The 23146-nt window shown below is 35.5% G+C and overlaps 2 protein-coding genes and 1 non-coding gene across 3 annotated transcripts; 2 read left to right on the top strand and 1 right to left on the bottom strand.

Moving 5' to 3' along the window:
- Window positions 1–5919: 5919 nt before the first annotated feature.
- Window positions 5920–13512, top strand: LOC104211378 (squamosa promoter-binding-like protein 6). Its single transcript, XM_009760420.2, has 4 exons — window positions 5920–6686; window positions 7033–7124; window positions 11608–12465; window positions 13039–13512. Exons 1-3 carry the CDS (start codon window positions 6058–6060, stop codon window positions 12459–12461), a joined length of 1575 nt encoding a protein of 524 aa, XP_009758722.1. The 5' UTR covers window positions 5920–6057; the 3' UTR covers window positions 12462–12465; window positions 13039–13512.
- Window positions 13513–19788: 6276 nt separating this feature from the next.
- Window positions 19789–19860, top strand: TRNAD-GUC (transfer RNA aspartic acid (anticodon GUC)). Its single transcript has one exon. It is a non-coding gene; the product is annotated as a tRNA-Asp (tRNA).
- A 640-nt stretch (window positions 19861–20500) lies between these two features.
- LOC104211379 (UDP-arabinopyranose mutase 3) lies at window positions 20501–23146 on the bottom strand. The gene is made up of 4 exons (XM_009760421.2): window positions 22673–23146; window positions 21718–21968; window positions 21464–21632; window positions 20501–21058 (listed from the first exon to the last, which is right to left on the bottom strand). The coding sequence occupies exons 1-4, from the start codon at window positions 23006–23008 to the stop codon at window positions 20714–20716; spliced, it is 1101 nt and encodes a 366-aa protein (XP_009758723.1). The 5' UTR covers window positions 23009–23146; the 3' UTR covers window positions 20501–20713.

Raw genomic sequence — 23146 nt, 5'->3', positions numbered from 1 at the left:
CATATCCTTTCAGATAATAACGTTATCCATTATCACCTTTCTAGACTACGCATGTCTTCAACAAAATATTCAAACATCATAGCTACATGGTCTTACTCTTGTTTCATTGTATTTAAGTGGCCTTACTATGGCCCTTCCTCCCCCACTTAGGGCAAATGCCCCGGATTTTGACACAAGTCTTGAATTTAGCAACTTCATGGACATATGTTTCATATCTCTATCCCTCACATATATGTTCGACTATTAGGGAGATTGAAGTCAGCATTGTATTAACCTCATAAGTTCTCTACTCTTATTCAGCCACACGGACTTGGGATTCCAATTCCTCATGTCAATATCTTTTAGGAGTGTAACACAACTTCATACACTTATGGGATTCTTATAACATTTATAGCATAAGGGTCTTCTCATTATGGGTTCAATTGACTCTCATTTCATTACTTCTTGTCTCCCGTGAGAGACCTACATGTTTGTCATTACTCTCCTGGTCATGCCTTACATATATTACATGTTTATATAACAAATTTTTCTTTTAGACCTTAGGATCATATACATGATTCCCACACTATCAACAGGTGCCATATAAGCTCACATCTCATTTATCAAGTCAATGTCTCTTTGGAGGTGGGTGATCAATTTAAACATTTTTCTCATATAAAGTATGCTTCTGGTACTATGTACGTATCTCATATATCCGTACAATTTGTTCAACATGATACACATGCCATCTTATTAATATTCAGGCTTTTCCCATTGGTTATTCCATATGACAACATTACTTGAAATAGACGAAAGAGCGTTTAAACTTATCTCGAATCTCAACGCACAAATTAGAAGACAATCTTATAGTCAAGCTTTATCGCACGATCAGGAGTGTCGAAGAAGGCTAACATTCCTAAATGTCCATGTAGCCTCCAAATTATAGATATGGTCGACAACACACCGATAAGAAGGACTCTACTAGACACGGCTCCAAGATATCCTAGGACACATTAAAACCTTAGGCTCTGATACCAAGTTTGTCAAGCCCCAACTTCGGGAGGCGCGACCGGCGCTCAATCGAGTAAACTCAACTAAGCAAGCCTTATCAACCGCTATCTACCCGACTCGATAGGAATAAGGAAGCCATGCTTACCTTTATTTAAACTAGAAAAGATAGTACATTCAACATCTTAGTTCATTTTATATCACAACATTTAAAACATGGTTAAACTTCCAAGGTTCCATACAAGTAATAGTATAGAAGAAAGCAAGAGTACAAGGTTACAACATGGTCCATTGACCAATCCAATACCCATATATAACCCACACAAACGTCTACATGGCCTCTAAGGATACAAAAGACATGATAACAATACCGGCAATATGGCCCCGGCTATACGTCAAAAGTGAAAGTCCAAAATAAGAAGATGTACAATATAACCCCTTAAAGGAGAAAGGGGCTCACCAAGACTTTGAGAAGAAGGTACTCCGCTATGCGCGATCGACACTATCCGTAATGGAGCCACCTACATTCATAAAAAAATGTAGCGCCACCGGCAAAAGGGACGTTAGTGCCATCGAATAGCACTAGTATGTATAACTAAACACCATTTTACTAGAAAGAACTATCAAGCAAGTACAAGTAAATCACATGAGTAAATCAAATATGCAATTCATTCAATCCTTCATATAATTTCCAAAACTTAGTTTGGGGCATTTCCTTCATATCTTCATCACTGTTCTCAATACCACCGCTATCTTGAGCGGAGTCCGATCACGACCCGACCGGTTAGGTTGCCTCATTGAGGCATATATATCAATCACTATTTCATTTCTCTTATCCGGAATTCAATATTAGCACATTACCACCATGTGTGCGACATGGTGTCCGATCACGACCCGATCAGCTAGGCCGCCTTATCTAGGCGTTGTTCCTTTCTCATTAGTCATCACATCTGAATCTTTATTTCATATATATATCATATCAATTCCTTGGCACTCAGGGCCACCATTATCACATCGTTTTCCATTTTCAGTATTCATCTTGCAGGTAGTGATCATAAGCATATACAAAAGTAATTCAAGTTGCAGTACAGGTAAGTGGGAACATAGCTAGCATGAATAATTCTTAGTTTCTATCTTGGCTTATAGCCTAAGCATTTCAATACATAATTGTATTCTTCATACTTTTCTAATTATCAAGAATGGTACATTACTCACATTGAGGCACATCCTTCACGTATATGTGTAGTTAATTGCAAATCAATTAATGCGCAATAACAATCAATACATTAACCAATTCAAATCTCACCACACTTTCGTAAATGCCAACGGAGCTCAATTTCTAATAAAAGGGGTTTTTAGCCATACATACCTCAAAGAGCTTTTCCTTAAGTTACTACAACATTCTGGAAATTCTAGCAATGCCCATCTACTTCGAGATATAACAAAATTGAACATAAATTAGGAAGATATTCATAATTCTAGCTCATTTGAGCACTTTATCAAACACCATATGAGCGTTAAATCTTTATGGTCCTTTTATAGAGGATTTCATCAACCCACAACCCATACATTTACATGTTTAGCTCAACCATGTTTCTACACCTTTTGACAACACATACAAACAAGATAACAACTCCAATACCCACAAACTTTCTTGATAAATACCCGCCTTTAGGTAAAATTCGAAATTAAGGGTTAGGGTATAGAATCTTACCTCAAGGATGAAGACCTAGTGTGGTTTTCCTTGTTAATCCTTCAAGATTTGAGCAAAAGTTGTAGAAGAATTGATGAGGAACACTTTCCCACTCTAGGGCATTCTCTCTCTCTAAAAGTATCTGATTTTTGCTCAAGAAATGGTCCCTTCTGTCTATTTGACGAAATGAGGTCGTTTTATAACAAAAAAATCGATTTTGTATAGCCGCGCCGCGTAGGGCGCCGTGGTTGTGAAAAAAGTGCTCAGAAAATGTTTTCGGATGCTCTCTGTACCTCCCCACAGGCGCGCCGCATGGGGCGCCGCGGTAGTGTAAAATTCTGCGCTGCTTTTGGTAATTTGGTCCTAACTTCTGGTATGAGTGTCCGAATGACGAATGGTTTGAAGCGTTGAAAACTAGACTCAAAGACGTTTCATTTGATAGATTGTGCATCGCACAAAACTTTATATAAATAGAGATATACTTGTCCAAAGTGAGGTCTTGTGCGTACTCATTTACAACTTTAGTCTATTTGGTAATTTTCCAACTTATCTTAGATTTACGCTTCTTCTTAGACCCTAAATCAATTATAATAAGACTTATACACTTATTACCATATCCAAATGATATCCATAATATCATTAATCCTCATTTGCACGCAAGATAAAATAATTAGCCTACCTTGACACCACGAAATCTTAAATTACTAAGCAAAATTTTTCTGGGACTTTACACTAGGAATGTATTTATTAAACTGCTTGTTATGTAAAATACCTAGTGATGCTAGGTATCTGGAATTTTTTTTAAGTATTATCTACTTATGTTTTTTCCCCAAACAATAATTGTAAATGAATATGGTTTTGGTCCAGGTCTAGTCTACTTAAAAACCCTGATTTTACCAATGCTATTATCGTTATTGTGAGGACTAGTTGTCCTCATTGAATAGTCAAGACGTCGAATATGACTAAACTTCGGCAATTGCCATCAATGATATATTTTCCCCACTCCCTTAATGAAGGAGAGTTCTTAAGTTCTAACTTCTAAATTAAATGACGTTAAGAGTGACGCCCTCAAAGTGACACTCTTGTCCACTTCCATTCACTTCTAACCTCCTTAATTTTAAGTTTATGAGTTCCTATAAAAATGAATTATTATTATTTTTACACCACGCCAGAAACTATTTATATTTGGTAGCGAGAAAATATATAATACTTGTATAATTTTTGTATATAAAATACAAAATCTACATACATACAAAAATATACAAATTTTATACATTTTTCGGCTATTATTTTTACAGCGGCTATATAGTATCATTTTTCCTATAAAAATCTCAAGTTAATATACAATAATAACTGAATTAACGGACTGGGTCCCAAGCTAAATATTCTTATACATTTACTGAATTTTTTAATATAAATACAAAATTTAGATAAAAGTTACTGGATTCACGGGAACCACTAACTAATGCACTAGATCCGCCACTGTCCAATGTCCACAACTATTGGCGAAGTTACGAGCCGAAGATTCTGAACCTCTTTCGCTAGAAAATTATAATGTGTATATAAAATCAAAATTATAAATAAACATTAGTAGATAATGTTTATTTATTTTTTGAAACTCTTTGATGAAAATTATGTCTTTGTGACTGCGTTAGGTTATTAATTCTGTCAGATATTCCAATATCAGTGACATTTTCCACCTTTTTTCTCTCCACTTACGAAATCTGAATTATGTATTTATTTTTTTGATACAAATATTAAAATAACCTTTTACAATGAAAAAGCACTGCGCTTCAGAAAAGCTTTCCTCCCTCGGGCGTTCCCACAAAATATTTAAGATCTTATCTTCTATATTTTGTCCCTACAAACTTAAATGATCAAAGTACATAAAAGTTGAATTATCTCTAAGGACTTTTCTTCCGAAAGAAAAAGAGAATTGTTTTGTAGTAAACTTACAGCTTGTTTGAATGGTTGTTATGTATCGTTTCATAATGTATCGTATAGTATTTTATTGTATTGTATCGTTTTAATCTATACAATGTTTGGTTAGATTGTATTGTTTGCCGTCGTCTAATGATATCATGTATCAACAATATGAAGAATAAACTTGAAATATTTAAAAAAAAAAGTAAGGGACGAGGTAATATTATTATATAGAAAAGTAGGGTAAAGAATAAAATATGATTATTTAATAATAAAAAAGGGCAAGATGAGAGGGGAAAAAATAAGAGAACGACGCGACCACACCAAATCGGTTGTTCCATAAAGTAGCATTTTCCGTTGTTACGTAATTACGGATAAAAATGATATGATACAATAAAATTGAAGTAACAATCAAAACAAATATTATATTTAAAATAACAATACGATACAAAACGACAGGTAACAACCATCCAAACAAGATGTTAAACTCAATTATAATACCAGCTATATTTTTCAATTCCAGTGTAAATTATTTAAGAAGAATTCTGTCAGCTTTGACTTGATATTATATTGTAAAAACAATCATGAAACATGAAAAAATAATACAGATAAATTTTATATTCTTTTCTAATTGGCCTCTCTCATAGTAATTAAAATATGTTCTAAGAAATTTGTGAAGCACGTGAGACTTTTTCCTCTGGAAATTATTATCTTATAAAAAAACAAAGATTATTTTCATTTGATTTTTTTTCTCATACTACTTTTTATGAAGATAGTGGTGTCTGCTGCTTTATTCTTTTCATTTTCTTTATTTTAAACAAAAATAAAAAAGTGTCTGGATAGCAAATTACCGACTAGCAAAGGAAAGTAGCAAACAAGTGGCTTTATCTCAATTCTATCTCTTACAATGGAGAGAGACAGCCATATACTATTTCACTGAATCATATCTCAAAATTACACACAAAAACTCACCCACTTGATTTGTTTGTGGTACACTTAACCCATATCCCAGCAGCTGCAGCACTTCCTTTCTCCTTTCCCAAGTTCTCATATTTTTCTGTCAATTTTGGCAGCTTTCTATTTTGTAATGTTTAGTATATTTGGACCACTTCTTTTTACTTACCAACTGTGTACTACTTTTTCTTGCTATAGCTCCTTTTGCTTCCACTAAGGAAGCAAATATTTAGCTTGTCTACTTGCTTCTTGATTGATAACAGTTATTATGGGGTTTCCTCCTCTTTCTGTTTCTGCTCCTTTCAGTTGTCCTTTTTATAGTGTTTAATGACTTCCCTTTTACTGGGTTTTCAAGAATATTTTTGCAGCAGTTCTTGAGCTTGTCAAGTTGTATTTTTGGTTATGGACCTGAAAATTCAAAGTGGTTCCTGTGTGGAAGAGTAACGCAGCATATTGGGTTTGTATGAAATTATTGAAGAAATAATTGAATTCTTGGAAAAATGGAGTCTTGGAGCTATCTCTCAGGGGGAAAGGGTTTCATATCAGAGGAATCGGTTTCTGTAAATGATGGAATGGGGCGAACTAAAAATGGATTAATGGGTTGGGAATTGAAGACCCCTAGCAGCTATGTAATGTGCTCAAGTCAAGAAGATAGTACTAATAATCAAGGATTTCCTGAGTTGGGTTCTCAAAATTTGATGAAAAAAACTATGTTCAGTGACCAAAGTATTTTTGGTTCAGTGGCAGCTAGTCCTAGTGCAGCATATTCTGGGGAAAATAAATCTAAGTCTAGTTCCAAGTTATCGAGTTCAGTTGTGGAATCAAACTCTAGAGATTCATCACTGATTGATTTGAAGCTGGGAAGATTTCCTGATCAAATAGATGCAAATGTTTACAAATCTCCCAAGATTATGCCTAATGTCTCTGGTGCTGAGTCCATTGTTCCAGCCAAGAGAATGAGAGCAGGAGGTGTGAGTTCCCATCCATTTTGTCAGGTTCTAGGTTGTGGGAAGGATCTCAGCTCTTGTAAGGATTATCACAAGAGGCATAAAGTTTGTGAGGTTCACTCAAAGACTGCTAAGGTTATTGTAAACGGCATTGAGCAAAGGTTTTGTCAGCAATGTAGCAGGTTACTACTTTGTCTCCAAATACAGAATTCTAAATTTGGAAAAAGAGTTTTTATTAGCCAATCATAGTGCAGGCTGTGTAATCAATCTATTAACTATACCCCTCAGTCTTAAACTAGTCCATTTTAATCCTTTTCATCCCAAGCTACTTGTGTGTCAAATTTGTGAACTGTGTAAACCTCTTTTAAGAGCATATTTGTTCAACCTCTGTGAATAGTTTGATTGATAATAGCATCTTTATTTGCAAGTCTTATAAAAATCAGCTGTTGTCTTTCTTCTTTTTGTTACAGTAGGAGATGTTCTATTCTTTGCAGCTAATGGAAATCATTCTTGCTGCTTTACTTGTAGGTTCCATCTGCTAGCTGAATTTGATGATGGCAAACGAAGCTGCAGGAAACGTCTTGCTGGTCATAATGAGCGCCGAAGGAAGCCCCATACTGGTATGCACTCGGGCTGTTTTAGTCATTTGCTTTAAAAGTAGTCCTTAATTTTGCATATTATAGTTTCCTCTCTAATATGAAACTCACTAAGATGCATGACTACCAGTTTCTAGACTATTTCCTATAATCCATTTTTTGATTAGTACATTTTATTGCCAAAATCAGCATGCTGAAATCTGTCCATGATTGAAGACTTGATCTCCTATCTATATTGCAGGGAGTTAAAAATATTAAACAAGGTATCATAATGGTTTACATCTTTCTTGTTACACCAAAAAGCCAAGGATTATAAACATCTAGAACATCTAAAGTTCCACATTCCATACTATGCACATCGGAGAAGTACGGTAGTACCCACAGAACTTCCAGTTGCTTTTTCATCCACTGCTTCTCCAGCTATTTGTAACCTCCTTTAGCTTCCCTTGGCGTTACCACTTCACTCCCAAAAGATTGATAAACATATAACAGACTGCCAGGATACAGAGCAATCCAAAAACATGAGGCTCCCACTGTTTTTCACATTTGTAGTATCCGCTGCAAGTGACGACCTCCCCTTCTATGTAGTTTTCTTGAGTAAGACTTGCTCTATGCAAAGCAATCCAAGTGAAACACGCCATCCTTATCTTTATAGGATTCTCAAGGCCACTGATTCTTTCTGCCATTTCTGAATAAAACACTCTGCCAAGTCTTAACAGAAACAGCCATCCTTTTCTGCTTTCCAAACCCAAGTATCTGCTTTTGGAGATAGCTCTCTGATCCCTCAAGTATTCCTCAGTAGGTGAGCTAAAATTTCTAGTTACCAATCATATTCCTGAATTGAGACCGCATCTACCCCCAACTAGCTTGAGATTGAGGCGCAATTGTTGTTGTTACAGTAGTTGTATTGCACATCAATTAGTATAAATTTGTTTAATCTAATTGTTGTTGTGTATCATGGATTTTGTATAAAATATAGTTTTAAGACGGTTTAGAGAATGAAAATGTCAAACCTCAAACTCTATATGGATGTATTTAGCACTAATTGTTTTTAGAGAAACCAATGCCATGTTTATCTGACTCTAACAACATGAAGAAACTTTCTTTCAACAAATAATATTTAAAATTTGTGATAGTGAATGCATTTGAATTCTTGTTCTAAACTTCAGAATTTGTGTTTATTCCTAAGTTGCTCCGACATGGCAGTTTACGTGCCGCACCCGTGTCGACACGACACTAGTATGGGTGTGGGTATGGGATCCGTACCGGATTTGGTCAAACAATTTTGGGTACTTTGACCATCGCGGATGAAAAACTTCGAGACAAGATACGTTTGATTCCCGAAATCAAAGCCAAAACTAGGGTAAATTTGAAGAAAATAGCATACCTTATCTAGGAAATCAATTCTTTATTTATCTACAACTTGAGAATAAAAAAGAAATTCACACTTTATAAGCTATACGTTAGTTTCCACAAATCTTCTCATAATTTAGAGATATTTTTATATTTTTATTTTTTTGAATTATTTTTAGCCAGATCCCCGTATCCGTACTAGAATCCATATCCACGAATCTTAGAATTTACATCTCGAATGATCCAACCTCTAGATCCGTACCCGTGTCGAACACCCGCATCCATGTCTGAGCAACTTAGGTTTATTCACGTGCTATAGATAATACTTATGAATCAATCAACTATGCCTCAATTTCAAATTAGTTGGGGTTGTCTATAGAACAACAACAACAAACCCAGTGTAATCCCACAAGTGAGGTCTGGAGAGATAGTGTGTACACAGATCTTACTCCCTATGTTCAAGAAGGTAGAGAGGTTGTTTCTAGTAGACCATCGGCTTAGGAAAGGTAAAAGGAAGGGCAACAACAAGCACACAAATTACAGACCGAAGCAAAAATACAAAACAAACACTAGGTTCTGTAATGAGAAAGCCGAAACGAAAGCAACAAGTAATAACAGAAGTCGAGGAATACAAAGATACACAAATGACACTAAGTCAAGTACTGAAGCTACTTTTACGGACAAGGACAACGCTCGACTACCTAACCCTTTATCTTTATTGTCGACCTCCATACTCTCCTATCCATGGTCATGTCCTCAGTAAGCTGGAGCAACGCCATATCTTGCTCACCTCTCCCCAATACTTCTTCGGCCTGTCTCTACCTCTCCTTAAGCCCTCCAAGGCCAACTTCTTACACCTCCTCACCGGTGCATCTGTGCCTCTCCTCTTCACATGCTCAAACCATCTATGTCTCGCATCTCACATCTTGTCCTCCATAGCGGCCACTCCCAGCTTGTCCCGAATAACTTCATATCTAATTCTATCTAACTTAGTATGCCCGTACATCCATCTCAACATCCTCATTTCATTCACCTTCATCCTTCGGACATGGGAATCTTCTATTACATGCTGCTCTATATGGGTCATTTCATTTCATTCCAATCCTATAATTTTTTCTTAAAGATAAATTAGAGGTTCTCCAAAATTAAGTTTCTCTAGATCATACACTTATTTTTAGACTTACATATAAGTTTGTAACCAGATTAACAAACGTTGGACCTAATGTAAGTGTAACAACAACTACGTCTTAATCTCAACTAGTATGTGATTCCTATATGGATCTTTTGACTTCGTTGTGTATTTAGTTAAGTTCATATTTATTTCAGATTGTAGGTCAGTCGACAGATCTTCCTCCATGTGATTTTAGGTCTGTATCATCCTCATTAACACACTCCATCATTGTAGTGTAAACACTTGCGAAAGGATGCATAAGGAGGTCTACTTAGGACATAGGAAACCATGCAGTTTATCTTCTATGTGGCTTGCACCTTTGTTGTATGTGATCATTTTTAATCTTGTATCACTGCTCATCTATCTCAATACTTGTATTTTTACAAAATTCATCTTGTAGATATATTGGGCTCACTCCCAAATAACATTGCTAATACACAATATTCGTGCAACAATGCTAGTCTCATCACTATTCTATTGAACTTGCATTTCACTTTTATGTATCTTCTTATTGCGTAATAATCCTGCACTTCTCCATTTCATTTATCTTATTTTAATTCCATGTGTCACATCATCTATTGCAGTTCTCCTGAAAGACCAACTTGTTGAATTTTCAACAATTAGGTACCGCACATCTTTTAACATGGGTTAAAATTGCAGTGCATATTAAACTAATTTAATAGTAACATATCCTTTACTTTTACCTTATCAATTCTTTTTAGGTAAAATACATAGTTTACCCATCAAACTTGCACCGAAATCCCTGTTACACACTTTTTTTCACGGGTAAACTTTTACACACCCAACTTTTTAAAAGTGTGTCGAAAACACACCTTTTTGACTACGTATCACTCGCGTGTTTTTCACACATAAGAGGCGAGTGGAAAATTAAAATTCCGTGTCTAAAGGCTCATTTTGAGAGCACTTGTCCAGCCTTTTCATATTTTCATTTTTCTAAATCCTTTTCTTCATTTAATTAGAATAAAAAATCTACTATTCTTTTCCATCTTTTTCCATTACTGCACCATCGCCTCTTATACCACCATACCACCAAATATTTTTGCCAAGATTTAGAGGAGGATAAAAAAAAAAATCAGAGATTCATATTCAGCATAGGAATCGCTGAATGACGGTGACACCGTTGAGCTGCTAGGGTGGCCAAATGTTGAAGGGAAAATTCGTGAAGTTCTTCATATGTGTTTTGTGAGAATTTGTGGGTTCTAATTGGGTCTGTGGAGTTTCTTCCATTTCAGCCATTGATGGGTTGAGAATTTTGGGTTCTTCGATTCTTTTTTGTTCTTACTGTTGCTTGGTGTAAGCAATTTTGGTACTCAAACTATATAATCGGTGGGTCAATTTGAAAGAGGAAAGATACAAATACAAAGGAATTTTAGGAAAAATATTTAATTGGTAGTGTGTTGATAGAAATTTTAATGTTATCCTGATAATTTGAAAATTAAAATTAAACTTTGGGTGGTGGGAGGAGGGGGGCAGCCATGGTGGTACAGCCTGGGGAAGATGAAGAAGATGGAAATAATTGTAAATTCAAGTTTTTTGAAGTCAACAACACGTGTCACGTTATTATTGGTGCGTGACTACACTTGATGAGAAAAGAGTAGTCCAGTACTGAAGAGGTGTGTTTTAGACACACTTTTAAAAGGTTGAGTATATAAGAAGTTTCCCGTGAAAGAAAGATGTGTAACAGGGATTTCGGTGCAAGTTTGATGGGTAAACTATGTATTTTGCCGTTCTTTTTATTTAACTAACTCATTGCACAAGCTTATAATGTGAAGTTTGTATCTTATGTCCTCCATATCTTTCTCGTTTGGCATGTTGTATTAGAGGGAATTTTATATCTATGAAGTTTTATGTTTCTTCCAAGCGTGTTTTGGACAACCAGGATTCAGAGTTTTCGTATTTTGTGAAATGTTTTGAGAAAATTTAAAATTCATCTGTACTTTAACACACTCCAGGTTTTTGCAGGTACCAGATTTCGAGGAACTTCTTTTGCGACATCATCCTTTGCTTGCCAAGACATACTTGGTGGCCGCTTTCTGCATCAGCCAAAATTTGAGATGAATGACTGGTATAAGAATGTAAAAGTTGAAGATGGTGTTGAACGTAGCCATCAACTTGCCATGCCCTTTTCAAATGGGCAATTGCAACCAAAATCTGTTTTCACGTCATATCATGCCAAGAAACAGTGTCAACCTCTCCATGATGAAGGACAACCTGCTGTAACGACGAGCAGAATTAACGAGAGTGCCATCTCATCTATGCATGATATGCGAGGATCAGATTTTGTTTCCCCTTCTTTGTTCCACACCAGCTCAACTGGATCTGAAGTATTGCATGTTTTGGACACATCTTCTACTATTCATGGGCTATCAGGGATATCAAACTCCAGCAATGCTCTCTCTCTTCTGTCATCCCAATCACGGGGCTCGTCAAATCATTCCACTGTTTTTCGTGCCGCTCATCCCCTGATTTCCCCAAGCAATAATTCACGTTACAGTGTGACTCAAGCATCTAAAGAAGTCCTGGGATTTAGTCCTCAGGATTCAACAGGTAGAATGTCCAACACATTCAATTCATCTGGGGTCAATTCTGCAGAAGGTGGACTGGACCAGATACTATTTCCTAGCAACACTTGTAGCGTCGATGGGATCATGCAAGGACCAAATTTTGTGAACCAAAAGGATCAACTTTCTTGTGAAGATGGACCCACTATCGATTTGCTCCAGTTGTCATCGCAGCTTCAGCGTGTGGAGCATCAAAGGCTTTCCATGCAAGTGAAGCAGGGCAGCAACACTTTTCCCGGCCTCAGAATCACTTGAGCAGGTAGAAAAATGTGATGTGTCACTATCAGAGTTTTGCTTAACTATATCTCATGTTTTTGATGGTTATTGAAATATCTTTTCTCTTTTAGCTTCAATAACACTATGTCTTGCTGTTGTGTTGGCATGTCTTTGTAGTTGGATGAAATATCACTTTCTTGTCAAGCTACATTCTTAGATTTTCACTTACAATTATTTTTCGTATTTCTTATTAATATGCACCTCTATGTTACCTGCTAGGACTGTGAAGGCGTCAAATTAATTTTTAATGTCAACTTCCATTAATGGCTGATCCTATCTTAGTATTGGACGTCCCATATAGATGCTTATCTTGTATGCAAAAGCAGGAGGCCTGTAGATTTTGTAACAATGCAGCTGGGATCTGAAACTTTTTGTGCATCCTTCTTGTTTTACTCATTCCGTTTTTCTTTTCTGAGGTCCAGTAAGAGCGTATAATTCTTCTAGTGCCTCTGGCAGATTGTTACTAGTCTGTCTAATAAAGTTGCTAGCATCATTAGTCCAGGCAAATGACTATTGCATGAGTAATATTGCCCTAAATTGAACTTGCCGTCTGCAGATTCAAATATCTGGATTGACGTGAAAATGGTTGGCTGCTGAACAGCTAAAAGGTGCAGCAACTCAGGCAAGAAGCAGCCAGCTTTTCCAGTTAACAGAGATGGGAGCGTTGAGAAGCAAGTCTTCGGAATCTTGATGTTCATTTCTTCATTGTTGTTCTATCTCTTTCTCATTTTGATACGGACAACTGTTCCTCTCGACAGTCTTATTCAATAATAATCCGTTTTTCTTTTGGATAATTGACAAAAACAATCATGATTCGTAGTCAAGTTGGTTTTGTGTGTGGAATTATCCACCCTTTTTGTAGTGTTATGTGCTTCATTCCTTTGGTATGGACTAGTTGCTCGGGGTACTTCATGTTAGATTAGTTAGTGTTTGATGGGAGTATTTGAGAAGAGGTTGTTTTGTCCCTCATTGGAAAAAGAAATAAAGGAAGAGGTGTTTAAAAGCACTTCTTTGTCTTATATAGTTTGAATATTTTGAGGGTGTTTTGGAGGGAAATTGGAATTTAAATTCAAAAGAAGGTGACTATTGGTTTTAAAAGGTCTGAAAAACTTTTCAGAGGCTTTGTAGAATTCTGTTATTTCTATAACAATCTTAAGGGATTTAATCAACACTGCAATGGAGGCTTTTGGTATTGATTTTGGTTTCAACAAGATATTCGAAGTGTTCAAACTGGATCAATTTGATGGCTCAAATTTCACCCTCCAGATTATAGGGATTTAATCAACACTGCAATGGAGGCTTTTGGTATTGATTTTGGTTTCAACAAGATATTCGAAGTGTTCAAACTGGATCAATTTGATGGCTCAAATTTCACCCTCCAGAACCTACTTCTGAAGATTCTGACGAAATTAAGGCGGCACACAAAAAACGTGAAGATGATGAGGTGCGCTGTCGAGGTTTTATTTTGAACTCACTTTATGATCATTTATATGATTTGTTCTGTCCTCACAAATCACCACAAGAAATCTGGAAAGCCTTGGAACAGAAATATACTGCTGTGAAACAAGGAATAGACATATTCCTTGGAATGAAATTTTTTGAATTTCAAATGATAGATGAGAAATCTGTCATAGAACAGGTTGATGAGTTGCTTGTTTTGATATCTAGACTCAAAGATTTTAAAGTCGATGTTTCTGAATCTCTTCAAGTGGCTGTTATACTTGCAAAATTACCGGCCACTTAGAATGACTATAAGAAGAAATTATTACATTCTTCCGAAGACTTTAATGTGGACCAGTTGACTAAGCATATTCGGATTGAAGAAGAGACACGAAAACGTGAAAATAAATATGCATCGGAAACTAGTTCAAAGGTGAATTTTATTGAGTCTAGTAAGGCAAACAATTCAGGAAAATCTTGAAACAAAAAGAAGAGAAAGTTCGAGGCTGCTCCAAAGGAAAATTCTTCTAACATTAAGAAAGGCCTGTGTTATACTTGCGGAAAAATGGGTCATTTTAAGATATATTGCGGGTTTCGTAAGAGACAAAAAAATGAAGAAAATGCTGGACAGAAGAGGGTAAATAATGTTGAACAACAACAAGCTTCTTCTTCGGATATTGTTGTTATGATTTCTGCCTTTACCAACTTGAATCTGAGTATGGTAACTGAATGCAACATGGTAGCAACTATGAAATCTGCAGATTGGTGGTATGATTCCGGTGCTACAGTTCATGTATGCAATGACAAGAGTTTCTTCAAACATTATGAAGTTGCAACAAGTGATGAAAAGGTTTTAATGGGAAATCATGACACCGCCAAGGTCTTTGGAAAAGAAACAGTTGAACTACAATTCACTTCGGGAAAGAAGTTGATTTTAATTAATGTTCATCATGTACCTGATGTTAGGAAGAATTTAATTTCTGCAAATTTATTAAGTAAGAAAGGCCTCAAAACTGTTATAGAGGCAGAAAAGATTATTTTCTCTAAGAATGGTGTATTCGTAGGACATGGCTACTCTTGTGAGGGTATGTTCAAATTAAGTATTAATAAAGTTGAAGTTTCTGCTTATATGATTGAGTCATCTATTAATTTATGGCATGCTAGACTTTCACATGTTACGATATGTTAAGTTTATGTCTAAAAATAAATTAATTCATGTTGTTGAGAATAATGATAATAAATGTGAAATATGCATACAAGCTAAGATGACTAAGAAATCTTTTCCAAAGAATGAAAGAACAAGTAATCTACTTGAACTTGTGCATTCCGATATATGTGAATTGAATGGTCATTTAACTAGAGGTGGAAATAGATACTTTATTACTTTTATAGATGATCATTGTAGATATACACATGTTTACTTAATGAAAACAAAAGATCAAGCATTTGATATGTTTAAGAGTTACAAAGCATTAGTTGAAAATCAATTGGAAAAGAAGATTAAAATCCTACGTAGTGATAGAGGAGGCAAATATCTTTCCAATAAATTTTCTGTATTTTGTGAAGAAAATGGTTTGATTCACCAAGTTAGTGCACCGTATACCCCACAACAAAATGGTCTTGCTGAAAGAAAAAATAGAACGTTGATAGGTATGGTTAATGCCATGCATTTACATGCAAAATTACCAACGAATTTGTGTGGGAAAGCTTTGTTAACAGCTTGTTTTGTGCATAATAGAGTACCTTCAAAGAAATTTAAGGTTTCACTATATGAATTATGGAAAGGAAGAGAGTCTAACTTAAATTTCTTAAGGGTATGGGGCTGTTTATCCTATTATAAAATTCCAGATCCTAAATGGATTAAGTTAGGACCTAGAGGAATTAAAACATATTTGTAGGATGTGCTGAGAACTCAAAGGCATACAGATTATGGGACATTGAGTCTAAGTATATTGTGGAACCTAAAGATGTTGAGTTCTTGGAAACAAAGTTTATTGGTGATTCTAATAATTCACATGAGGATACAGAAATTACTAAACAAGATGGTAATGCAACAAGCATTGGTGATAATGCAGTAACTCAAGAAAATTGTGCAGAACCTAGTTCTTCTTTTAACAATAAAAGAAAGGCAACTGAATAGAACCAAGAAAAAGTCAAAGAGTTAGAAATGAAAAAATATAGGTGTTGATTTTATTTCTTCTCAAGCACTAGTCTTTTTGGTAAAAGGAAATAGAGATGAAGTATTAAATAAAATACCCATTATTTAAATTTAGAAGAGGATCCTAAAACCTATAGTGAGGCTATGGCTTCGCGGGATTCTTCTTTCTGGAAAGAAGCTGTAAATGATGAAATGAATTCTCTTTTATCAAATGGTACATGGGTATTGGCAGATTTACCTTCTAATACTAAACCTATTAGGTGTAAATGGATTTTTAAAGAAAATACAATACTGATGATTCTCTACAAATAGTTAAAGCTAGACTTGTGGTCAAGGGATTTAGACAAAAGGCAGGAGTAAATTATTTTGACACATATGCTCATGTGGCCAGGATTACCTCAATAAGAGTATTATTTGCTTTGGCATCAATACATTATCTAAATGTCCATCAAATGGATGTTAAGACGGCATTCTTAAATGGTGATCTTGATGAAGAAGTTTATATGGAGCAACCCGAAGGGTTTGTGCTTCCTGAAAATGAGAAGAAAGTTTGTAAATTAGTTAAGTCCTTGTATGGATTAAAACAAGCTCCAAAACAATGGCATGAAAAATTTGATAGTGTTATATTATCAAATGATTTTAAACATAACGGAGCAGATAAATACATTTATTCCAAATTCACAAAGGACTATGGAGTGATAGTATGTCTTTATGTTGATGACATGCTAATCATAGGAACTAACATGCAAGGCATAAATGAAACTAAGAAGTATTTAACTTCTCAATTTAAAATGAAAGATTTGGAGAAGTTGATACTATTTTAGGTGTTAAAGTTAAAAGGCATAGTGAGGGTTTTGCCTTATGTCAGTCTCACTATATTGACAAGGTTCTTTCCAAATTTAATCATTTGGGTATTAAAGAATTTAATACTCCATTTGATGCTTCTAGCAAGATGATTGAGAACCCCGGAAGATCTGTTAGTCAATTAGATTATGCTAGTGCAATTGGTAGTTTAATGTATGCTATGCACTGTACTAGGCAAGGTATTGCTTTTGCGGTTTGTAAATTGTCAAGACATACTCACAATCTAAGTGGTGATCACTAGAAAGGTATAGTGAGGATACTTGGTTATCTAAAAAGGACAAAAACTTTTGCCTTGTATTATAACAGATGCCCTTCAGTGTTTGAAGGATATTTTGATGCTAGTTGGATAACTAGTGTTGGTGATAATAAGTCAACGTCTGGGTGGATATTCACTTTAGGTGGAGGAGCAATTTCATGGGCTTCTAAGAAACAAACATGTATTACTCATTCCACAATGGAATCTGAGTTTATTGCTTTAGCAGTTGCAGGAAGAGAGGCAGAATAGCTGAGAAATCTATTATTAGATATAAAATTATGGCCACAACCAATGCCAGCTATTCTCTTGCATTGTGATAGTGAAGCAACTATGTCCAAGGCATTTATCAAAATATACAATGGAAAATCTAGACATATTGCTTTAAGACATGAGTACATAAGACAATTAATTTCGGATGGAATTATTACTGTTGTGTACATCAAGTCTAAAGACAACCTTGCTGACCCATTCACTAAAGCACTCGCGAGGGATATGATAATAAGCACAATAAGTGCTATGGGTCTAAGGTAATTTAAATTTGTCACTAGTAAAGGGAACCTTACCTTTCTTATTGTTTAACAATATTAATGATTTAAAAGGTAATGACAAGTTATAGTTGTGACGGATAGCATGTACTGGAAATTAGTACCTAGAAAAGGAGGATGAGTATAAAAATACACTTAATGAAGAAGCAGAGTTCGGTTTAGGAACTAAAGAAGTCCTTGTTAAGGACTTGGTTAAATCTTCACCTATGTAAACACAAGAAGTGGTGCCGCTTCAATCAAAGTTTGGAACACAAAACTTGATAAATGTTTATGAATTCAGGAAGTAGCACAAGGCCATAATCGGGTGCTAAAACTCACGGTGAACAAGTTGTCGAGTTGCTACGATTTATGTGTATAAAGCTTTTCCATCTTGTTGCATAGGAATTGTAGTTTAATACAACTTAATCTAACCAATAATTTCGACAAGGTCTTGAATAGTTTATACAAGTAGTAGGTTTAAATCGAAAGGTACCTACTATATGCATGAATCTCATAAATAACATCAGTCGCTAACTAAGTGGGGGATTGTTAGATTAGTTAATGTTTGATGGGAGTATTTGAGAACAAGTTATTTTGTCCCTCATTGGAAAAAGAAAGAAAGGTAAAGGTGTTTAAAAGAACTATCTTATATAGTTTGAATATTTTGAGGGTGTTTTGGAGGGAAATTGGAATTTGACTATATTATTAATAGTCAATATTGAAAAATGTTTTAATATTTTTTTAAATTCAAAAGAAGGTGACTATTGGTTTTAAAAGGTGCATGTTATGAAGAGATGAGTCTGTTAATTCCAACATGCTCCAAGAGGTATTATAAATACCTATTTCATCTCCAAAACGAAATCATCTGGAAAATTTTCATCTCTTTCTCTTCTACTTATTTTCTGCAACTCACAACTATTTTGTTCTTGCGGGAAATTCGAGTTAATTGCTGAAACTTGAATTTCAGAGGCTTTGTAGAATCCTGGAGGAATTCTGCCATAATCCCTGCAGCTAAGGGTGTTCATGGTTCGGTTTGGATCGGTTTTTCCCTAAAAAGAAACCAAACAAAGTAAATCGATTTTTCAAATATTAGAACCAAACCAAACCAATTAAGTCGGTTTTTTCTCAATCCGGTTTATGTCGGTTTTTCGGTTATTTGTCGGTTTTTTCTTAAATATAAGACATACACTACTAAACACACATTTCAGCGACCATATTTTCAACGTAACACTATCAAATCAATTGCCCTTTGAGAAATCTATTATTTACCAAGATATATTGATGATACTTGAGTCAAATAGTGATGAATAATTTAAGGACTCAATTAAAAATATATTATTTTTAACATAAAATAGATTCTTACACTCAACAAAAGAAAACTACTAATTAAACTAGAATGTAAAGGTAAAGAACTGTACTAAAAGTGCAAACGATTAATATTTACTATAAAAATTTTAAAACTTTGTATAAAAATATACATTTATATATGCGTAATAATAAATTTAAAATAGTTACTCCTATATTCGGTTTGGTTCGATTTTTTTTAATTAAAACCAAAACCAAACCAAATTTGATCGGTTTTTAAATTTTAAAACCAAACCAAACCAAAAAGTATCGAGTTTTTTTTTGGTCGATTTGGTTTGGTTCGGGTTTTCGGATTTTTATGAACACCCTACCTGCAGCAACGTAATTGGGAGGCTTAAATTCCTTAAGGACAGTGACTACACTATCAAGGCCTAATTATTCCGTCCCATATTCTGTTATTTCTATAACACTTCATGAACAATTTGATGAATTGCATGATTTGTGTGCTTTGGAAACTTTTTCTTCTCGATTCGCCAAAAACAGTATATGCACAAAATCATGTTATAGGTGAAATGGTGTGAATTTTGGTTGATCGCAGAAGAAAATTATGCCCCTAGCTACCTCCCAACTTTCTTTTTTCTTATGTCAAATGAAGCAAGGGAAGGAAGAAATTTTAATGCCGAGGAGCGCCATTCGGCCATTTGGTGTAATATTGCAGTTATATATCAACATAAATGTGTGTTAATAGTTTATCACCAAGTCGTTGTAGTATAGTGGTGAGTATTCCCGCCTGTCACGCGGGTGACCCGGGTTCGATCCCCGGCAACGGCGTTTCTTTTGTTTTTAATACGAATGGCTTTGACACTCTTTTCCATTTGAAAACTTTTTATTTCCAGAGATCTATGCGAACTATATTTTCTTCAAAATCTCAATATTTTGATCAGCTTAAACTTTCCTATTTTCCCACCCGTTTTACCTGTAACAATAGAGAAAGAAATGCCAATTTTTTGCTACTGTATATCTTCCCAGACCAACTGTTACATTCTATTTCTTAAAACATCTTTTTCGTTTTATTTCTAATTGATTGCCTAGTCAATCGTATATGTCTAGGTGTTCCATATTTCGTTTTATTTCGTTTTTTCGGCTCCTGTTGCTTTTTGAGCCGAGGGTCTCCTGGAAACAGCCTCTCTACCCTTCAGGGTAGGGGTAAGGTCTGCGTATATATTACCCTCCCCAGACCCCACTTGTGGGATTATACTGGGTCGTCGTTGTTGTTGTTCCATATTCAGACTGGTTTATTAATATTATGGCGTCCCAATATGATGATTTTTCTTAGGCCAACCTTTCGTTTCTTTTTTGACTTTTCCACTCCGAAAGTTTGCTCTTGGCCTTGCATTATGGAAATTTTAAGAACACAACAAAAGCCAACTTGCTGAAGAATATGCTTATAATATCCAAAAGAGCCGGCAGGTAAGAAATAAATACTACTACTAGTTTTGATTAAATTAAATGGCATAGTCTCATAGATATTGTCCTCAACTCTCCGGACATAACAAGATTAACAACCTCCGTACTACAAAATATAATTAAAAGGACAAAAAGCTTGAACTGAGAAGACGATGATAGTAATACAAGCACCTATAACCAAGGCGAACTATGAGTTAAAATACTCTACTGATTTTATCTATTTTGAGCTGCCATTGGATAATTTCACAGCAGCAGCCGCGGCGGATGGGTTGAGCTCGTCCCATGCTTCAATCCATGTGATCATAGCATCTGCCAGCTTGTTAAAGTAATCATCCACTTTGCCAAGTTTTGCCTTCACTTGTTTGGAGAGTTCAAGGTAGCATTTTTGGACAGAGGTGCAGTCCTTTGGAAGGGCAACAGATTGGAAGAATGGGATCAGCTCCTCTTGCCAGTAAATACCTTTGTATTCCTTCTTGAGGTTCACAAATGGATTGCTGGCCTTGCTGTGCCATATGTATGGCAGACCTGTCTTGACTCCCAATCCTAAGTGATCACAGATCACCTGCACAAACAAGAAAATTCCATTTCATCTTTGACGTAAAATACTAAACAATACAACACAGTAGGTAGTATCAGAGGCGGATGCAGCCTTTAAACAATGTGCATATATGTGTGAAAAAACACTAAAAATTCAACAAACATTTAATTGTGAATCGATAACTTTAAAGCACAATAAGTTCAGTTCAGTCTATAACAATTAAAACTCATTAAATTTAAATTCTGGATTTGTCTCTATAACAACAACAACAAAAAACCCAGTATAATTCCACAAGTGAGGTATGATGAGGGTAGTGTGTACCTTATCCCTAGCTTCAAGAGGTAAAGAGAATGTTTCTGGTAGACCCTCAGCTTAGGAAAAGTAAAAGGAAGGGAAACAACAAGCACACCAAAGCAGAAAATGCAATACCTTCGTGCACCAACCAGCCCACATATCGTCGTAACGTCCAATAGGCTGTCCATCACCCATGAGTCCAAAGTACATAGCAGGGCCAATCAACTCACGGTCGAATGCCAAGTTCATGCCACACATGGGGAAGAGGGTTCCTTTTGGGATTGTCATAACAGCATCAACATACCTGAAAAAGACAACACAAGAGTTAGAGACCTTGGCATTAAGGAATTAGGATCAAGAAACTCTAAAAAGTAGGATGGCATTGATACCTAGTGTTCCTTTCAAGAGGCTTGACAAGTTGGGTAGGTGCATCATAATCAGGGATGTTGAGCCAGAGACCATGTGAAACTGCAGTAGGTACACCTTCACGGAGACTGAATGGGTACCCACGCACAAAATCTGCACCCTCTCTGTACGGATCATACAATGTGTTGAAGAAAAATGGACTTGATGGGGACAACAGATTTTTAATGTGTTGTTCAAGTGCATTAATTTCCTTGCCAGTTGGGTCTTTGGCTACCTGCAAATTAATCAAAAATACCAATACATTAATGCCACATACACCACTTCTCTCCTCACTTAAAAACATTAAAATTAAGCAAGAGACCTATTACCAAAATGTTGATACCCACAATCAAAGTTACACTACTATAGAAATATTTCCTTTTCAAATATATAATCAAGTAATCATAAAGACTTAGAGCAATTAGAGATCCAGCATTTGACACAATACAACAACAACAACAACACAGTGTAATCTTACAAGTGGAGTATGGGAGAATAGAGTGTACGTAGACCTTACTGTGTTTCCGGAAGACCCTCAAGCATTTGACACAATGCAACAAAATTTACTGTTATACATTCAGAATAAGTCACAATTAAGAATTAACATCAGATCCAGTCGTATATTAAACAACTAACAAAGATCAACACATCATTCCAAATCTCTTAAATAGGTTAGCAGATCGAGCGTCTAATCCCCGAAAAATGGGAGTAAGAAATCACAATTCAATGTGCCATACTGGACGGATAACAAAATTCAAACCAAAATCCACTTTTTATAACGCTTAAGAACATCAAGTCAGAAATTAAAATCCAATCTTTGACATACAAAATTCAGCAGATCAAAAACCTACTAGAGCAGTAAATACACAACTAAAAACAATTTCAAAAAGCGGTGGCACAATCGAAAGGAATCTTTTTTTTAAAAGAGAGAAATCTTACAAAGCAATCGTCGTCAATGGTGTAGATGTACTTCTTCTTAGACACCATGTAACCAAAGCAACGGCAAGCAGAATCCTTGAAAGAGATACAAGAAGCCTTAGGACCCAAAATTTTGTTAATGTCATTACGATTATAAAGCTCGTAATCAAACCCTTCAGGGACCTTAATGATCTTAGAAGGGTCACCATCTTGAACAATAATAAGATGATAAGACTGGAAAAAAGGCCTCCACTGCTCCAAGAAATCAAGGTTTCTGATAGTGGGAATAACTATGTCAAGTTCATCTTTCAGAAGAGGAATTGGAGCAACAGAAGCAGAAGAAGAAGCCTTTGCCATTTGTGTTATGTAAATAAATTGGAGAGTTTCTGAGAATAGGTGTAAATAAGACGGAGTTTATATAGATAGAGAAAAATAAAGAGAGAATTCAAAGGGAAGGGGTGGTGCCCATGTTGTGGCCGCGTACAAGTGAAACTC

Source organism: Nicotiana sylvestris, chromosome 3, assembly GCF_000393655.2.
Source record: "Nicotiana sylvestris chromosome 3, ASM39365v2, whole genome shotgun sequence".
Lineage (NCBI taxonomy): Eukaryota > Viridiplantae > Streptophyta > Magnoliopsida > Solanales > Solanaceae > Nicotiana > Nicotiana sylvestris.
Note: the sequence above shows the minus strand (reverse complement) of the source record. Positions and strands in the feature narration are given on the sequence as shown.

Bases quoted from the DNA above. Each gene is read 5' to 3' on its own strand.
- LOC104211379 (XM_009760421.2), bottom strand. From the start codon at position 23,008: ATGGCAAAGGCTTCTTCTTCTGCTTCTGTTGCTCCAATTCCTCTTCTG. The intron at 21,969-22,672 runs GTAAGATTTCTC...ATTAATTTGCAG, and splicing joins CCATTGACGACGATTGCTTT to GTAGCCAAAGACCCAACTGG. The intron at 21,633-21,717 runs GTATCAATGCCA...TGTCTTTTTCAG, and splicing joins CCTCTTGAAAGGAACACTAG to GTATGTTGATGCTGTTATGA.
- LOC104211378 (XM_009760420.2), top strand. From the start codon at position 6,058: ATGGAGTCTTGGAGCTATCTCTCAGGGGGAAAGGGTTTCATATCAGAG. The intron at 6,687-7,032 runs GTTACTACTTTG...CTTTACTTGTAG, and splicing joins TTTTGTCAGCAATGTAGCAG to GTTCCATCTGCTAGCTGAAT. The intron at 7,125-11,607 runs GTATGCACTCGG...AGGTTTTTGCAG, and splicing joins CCGAAGGAAGCCCCATACTG to GTACCAGATTTCGAGGAACT.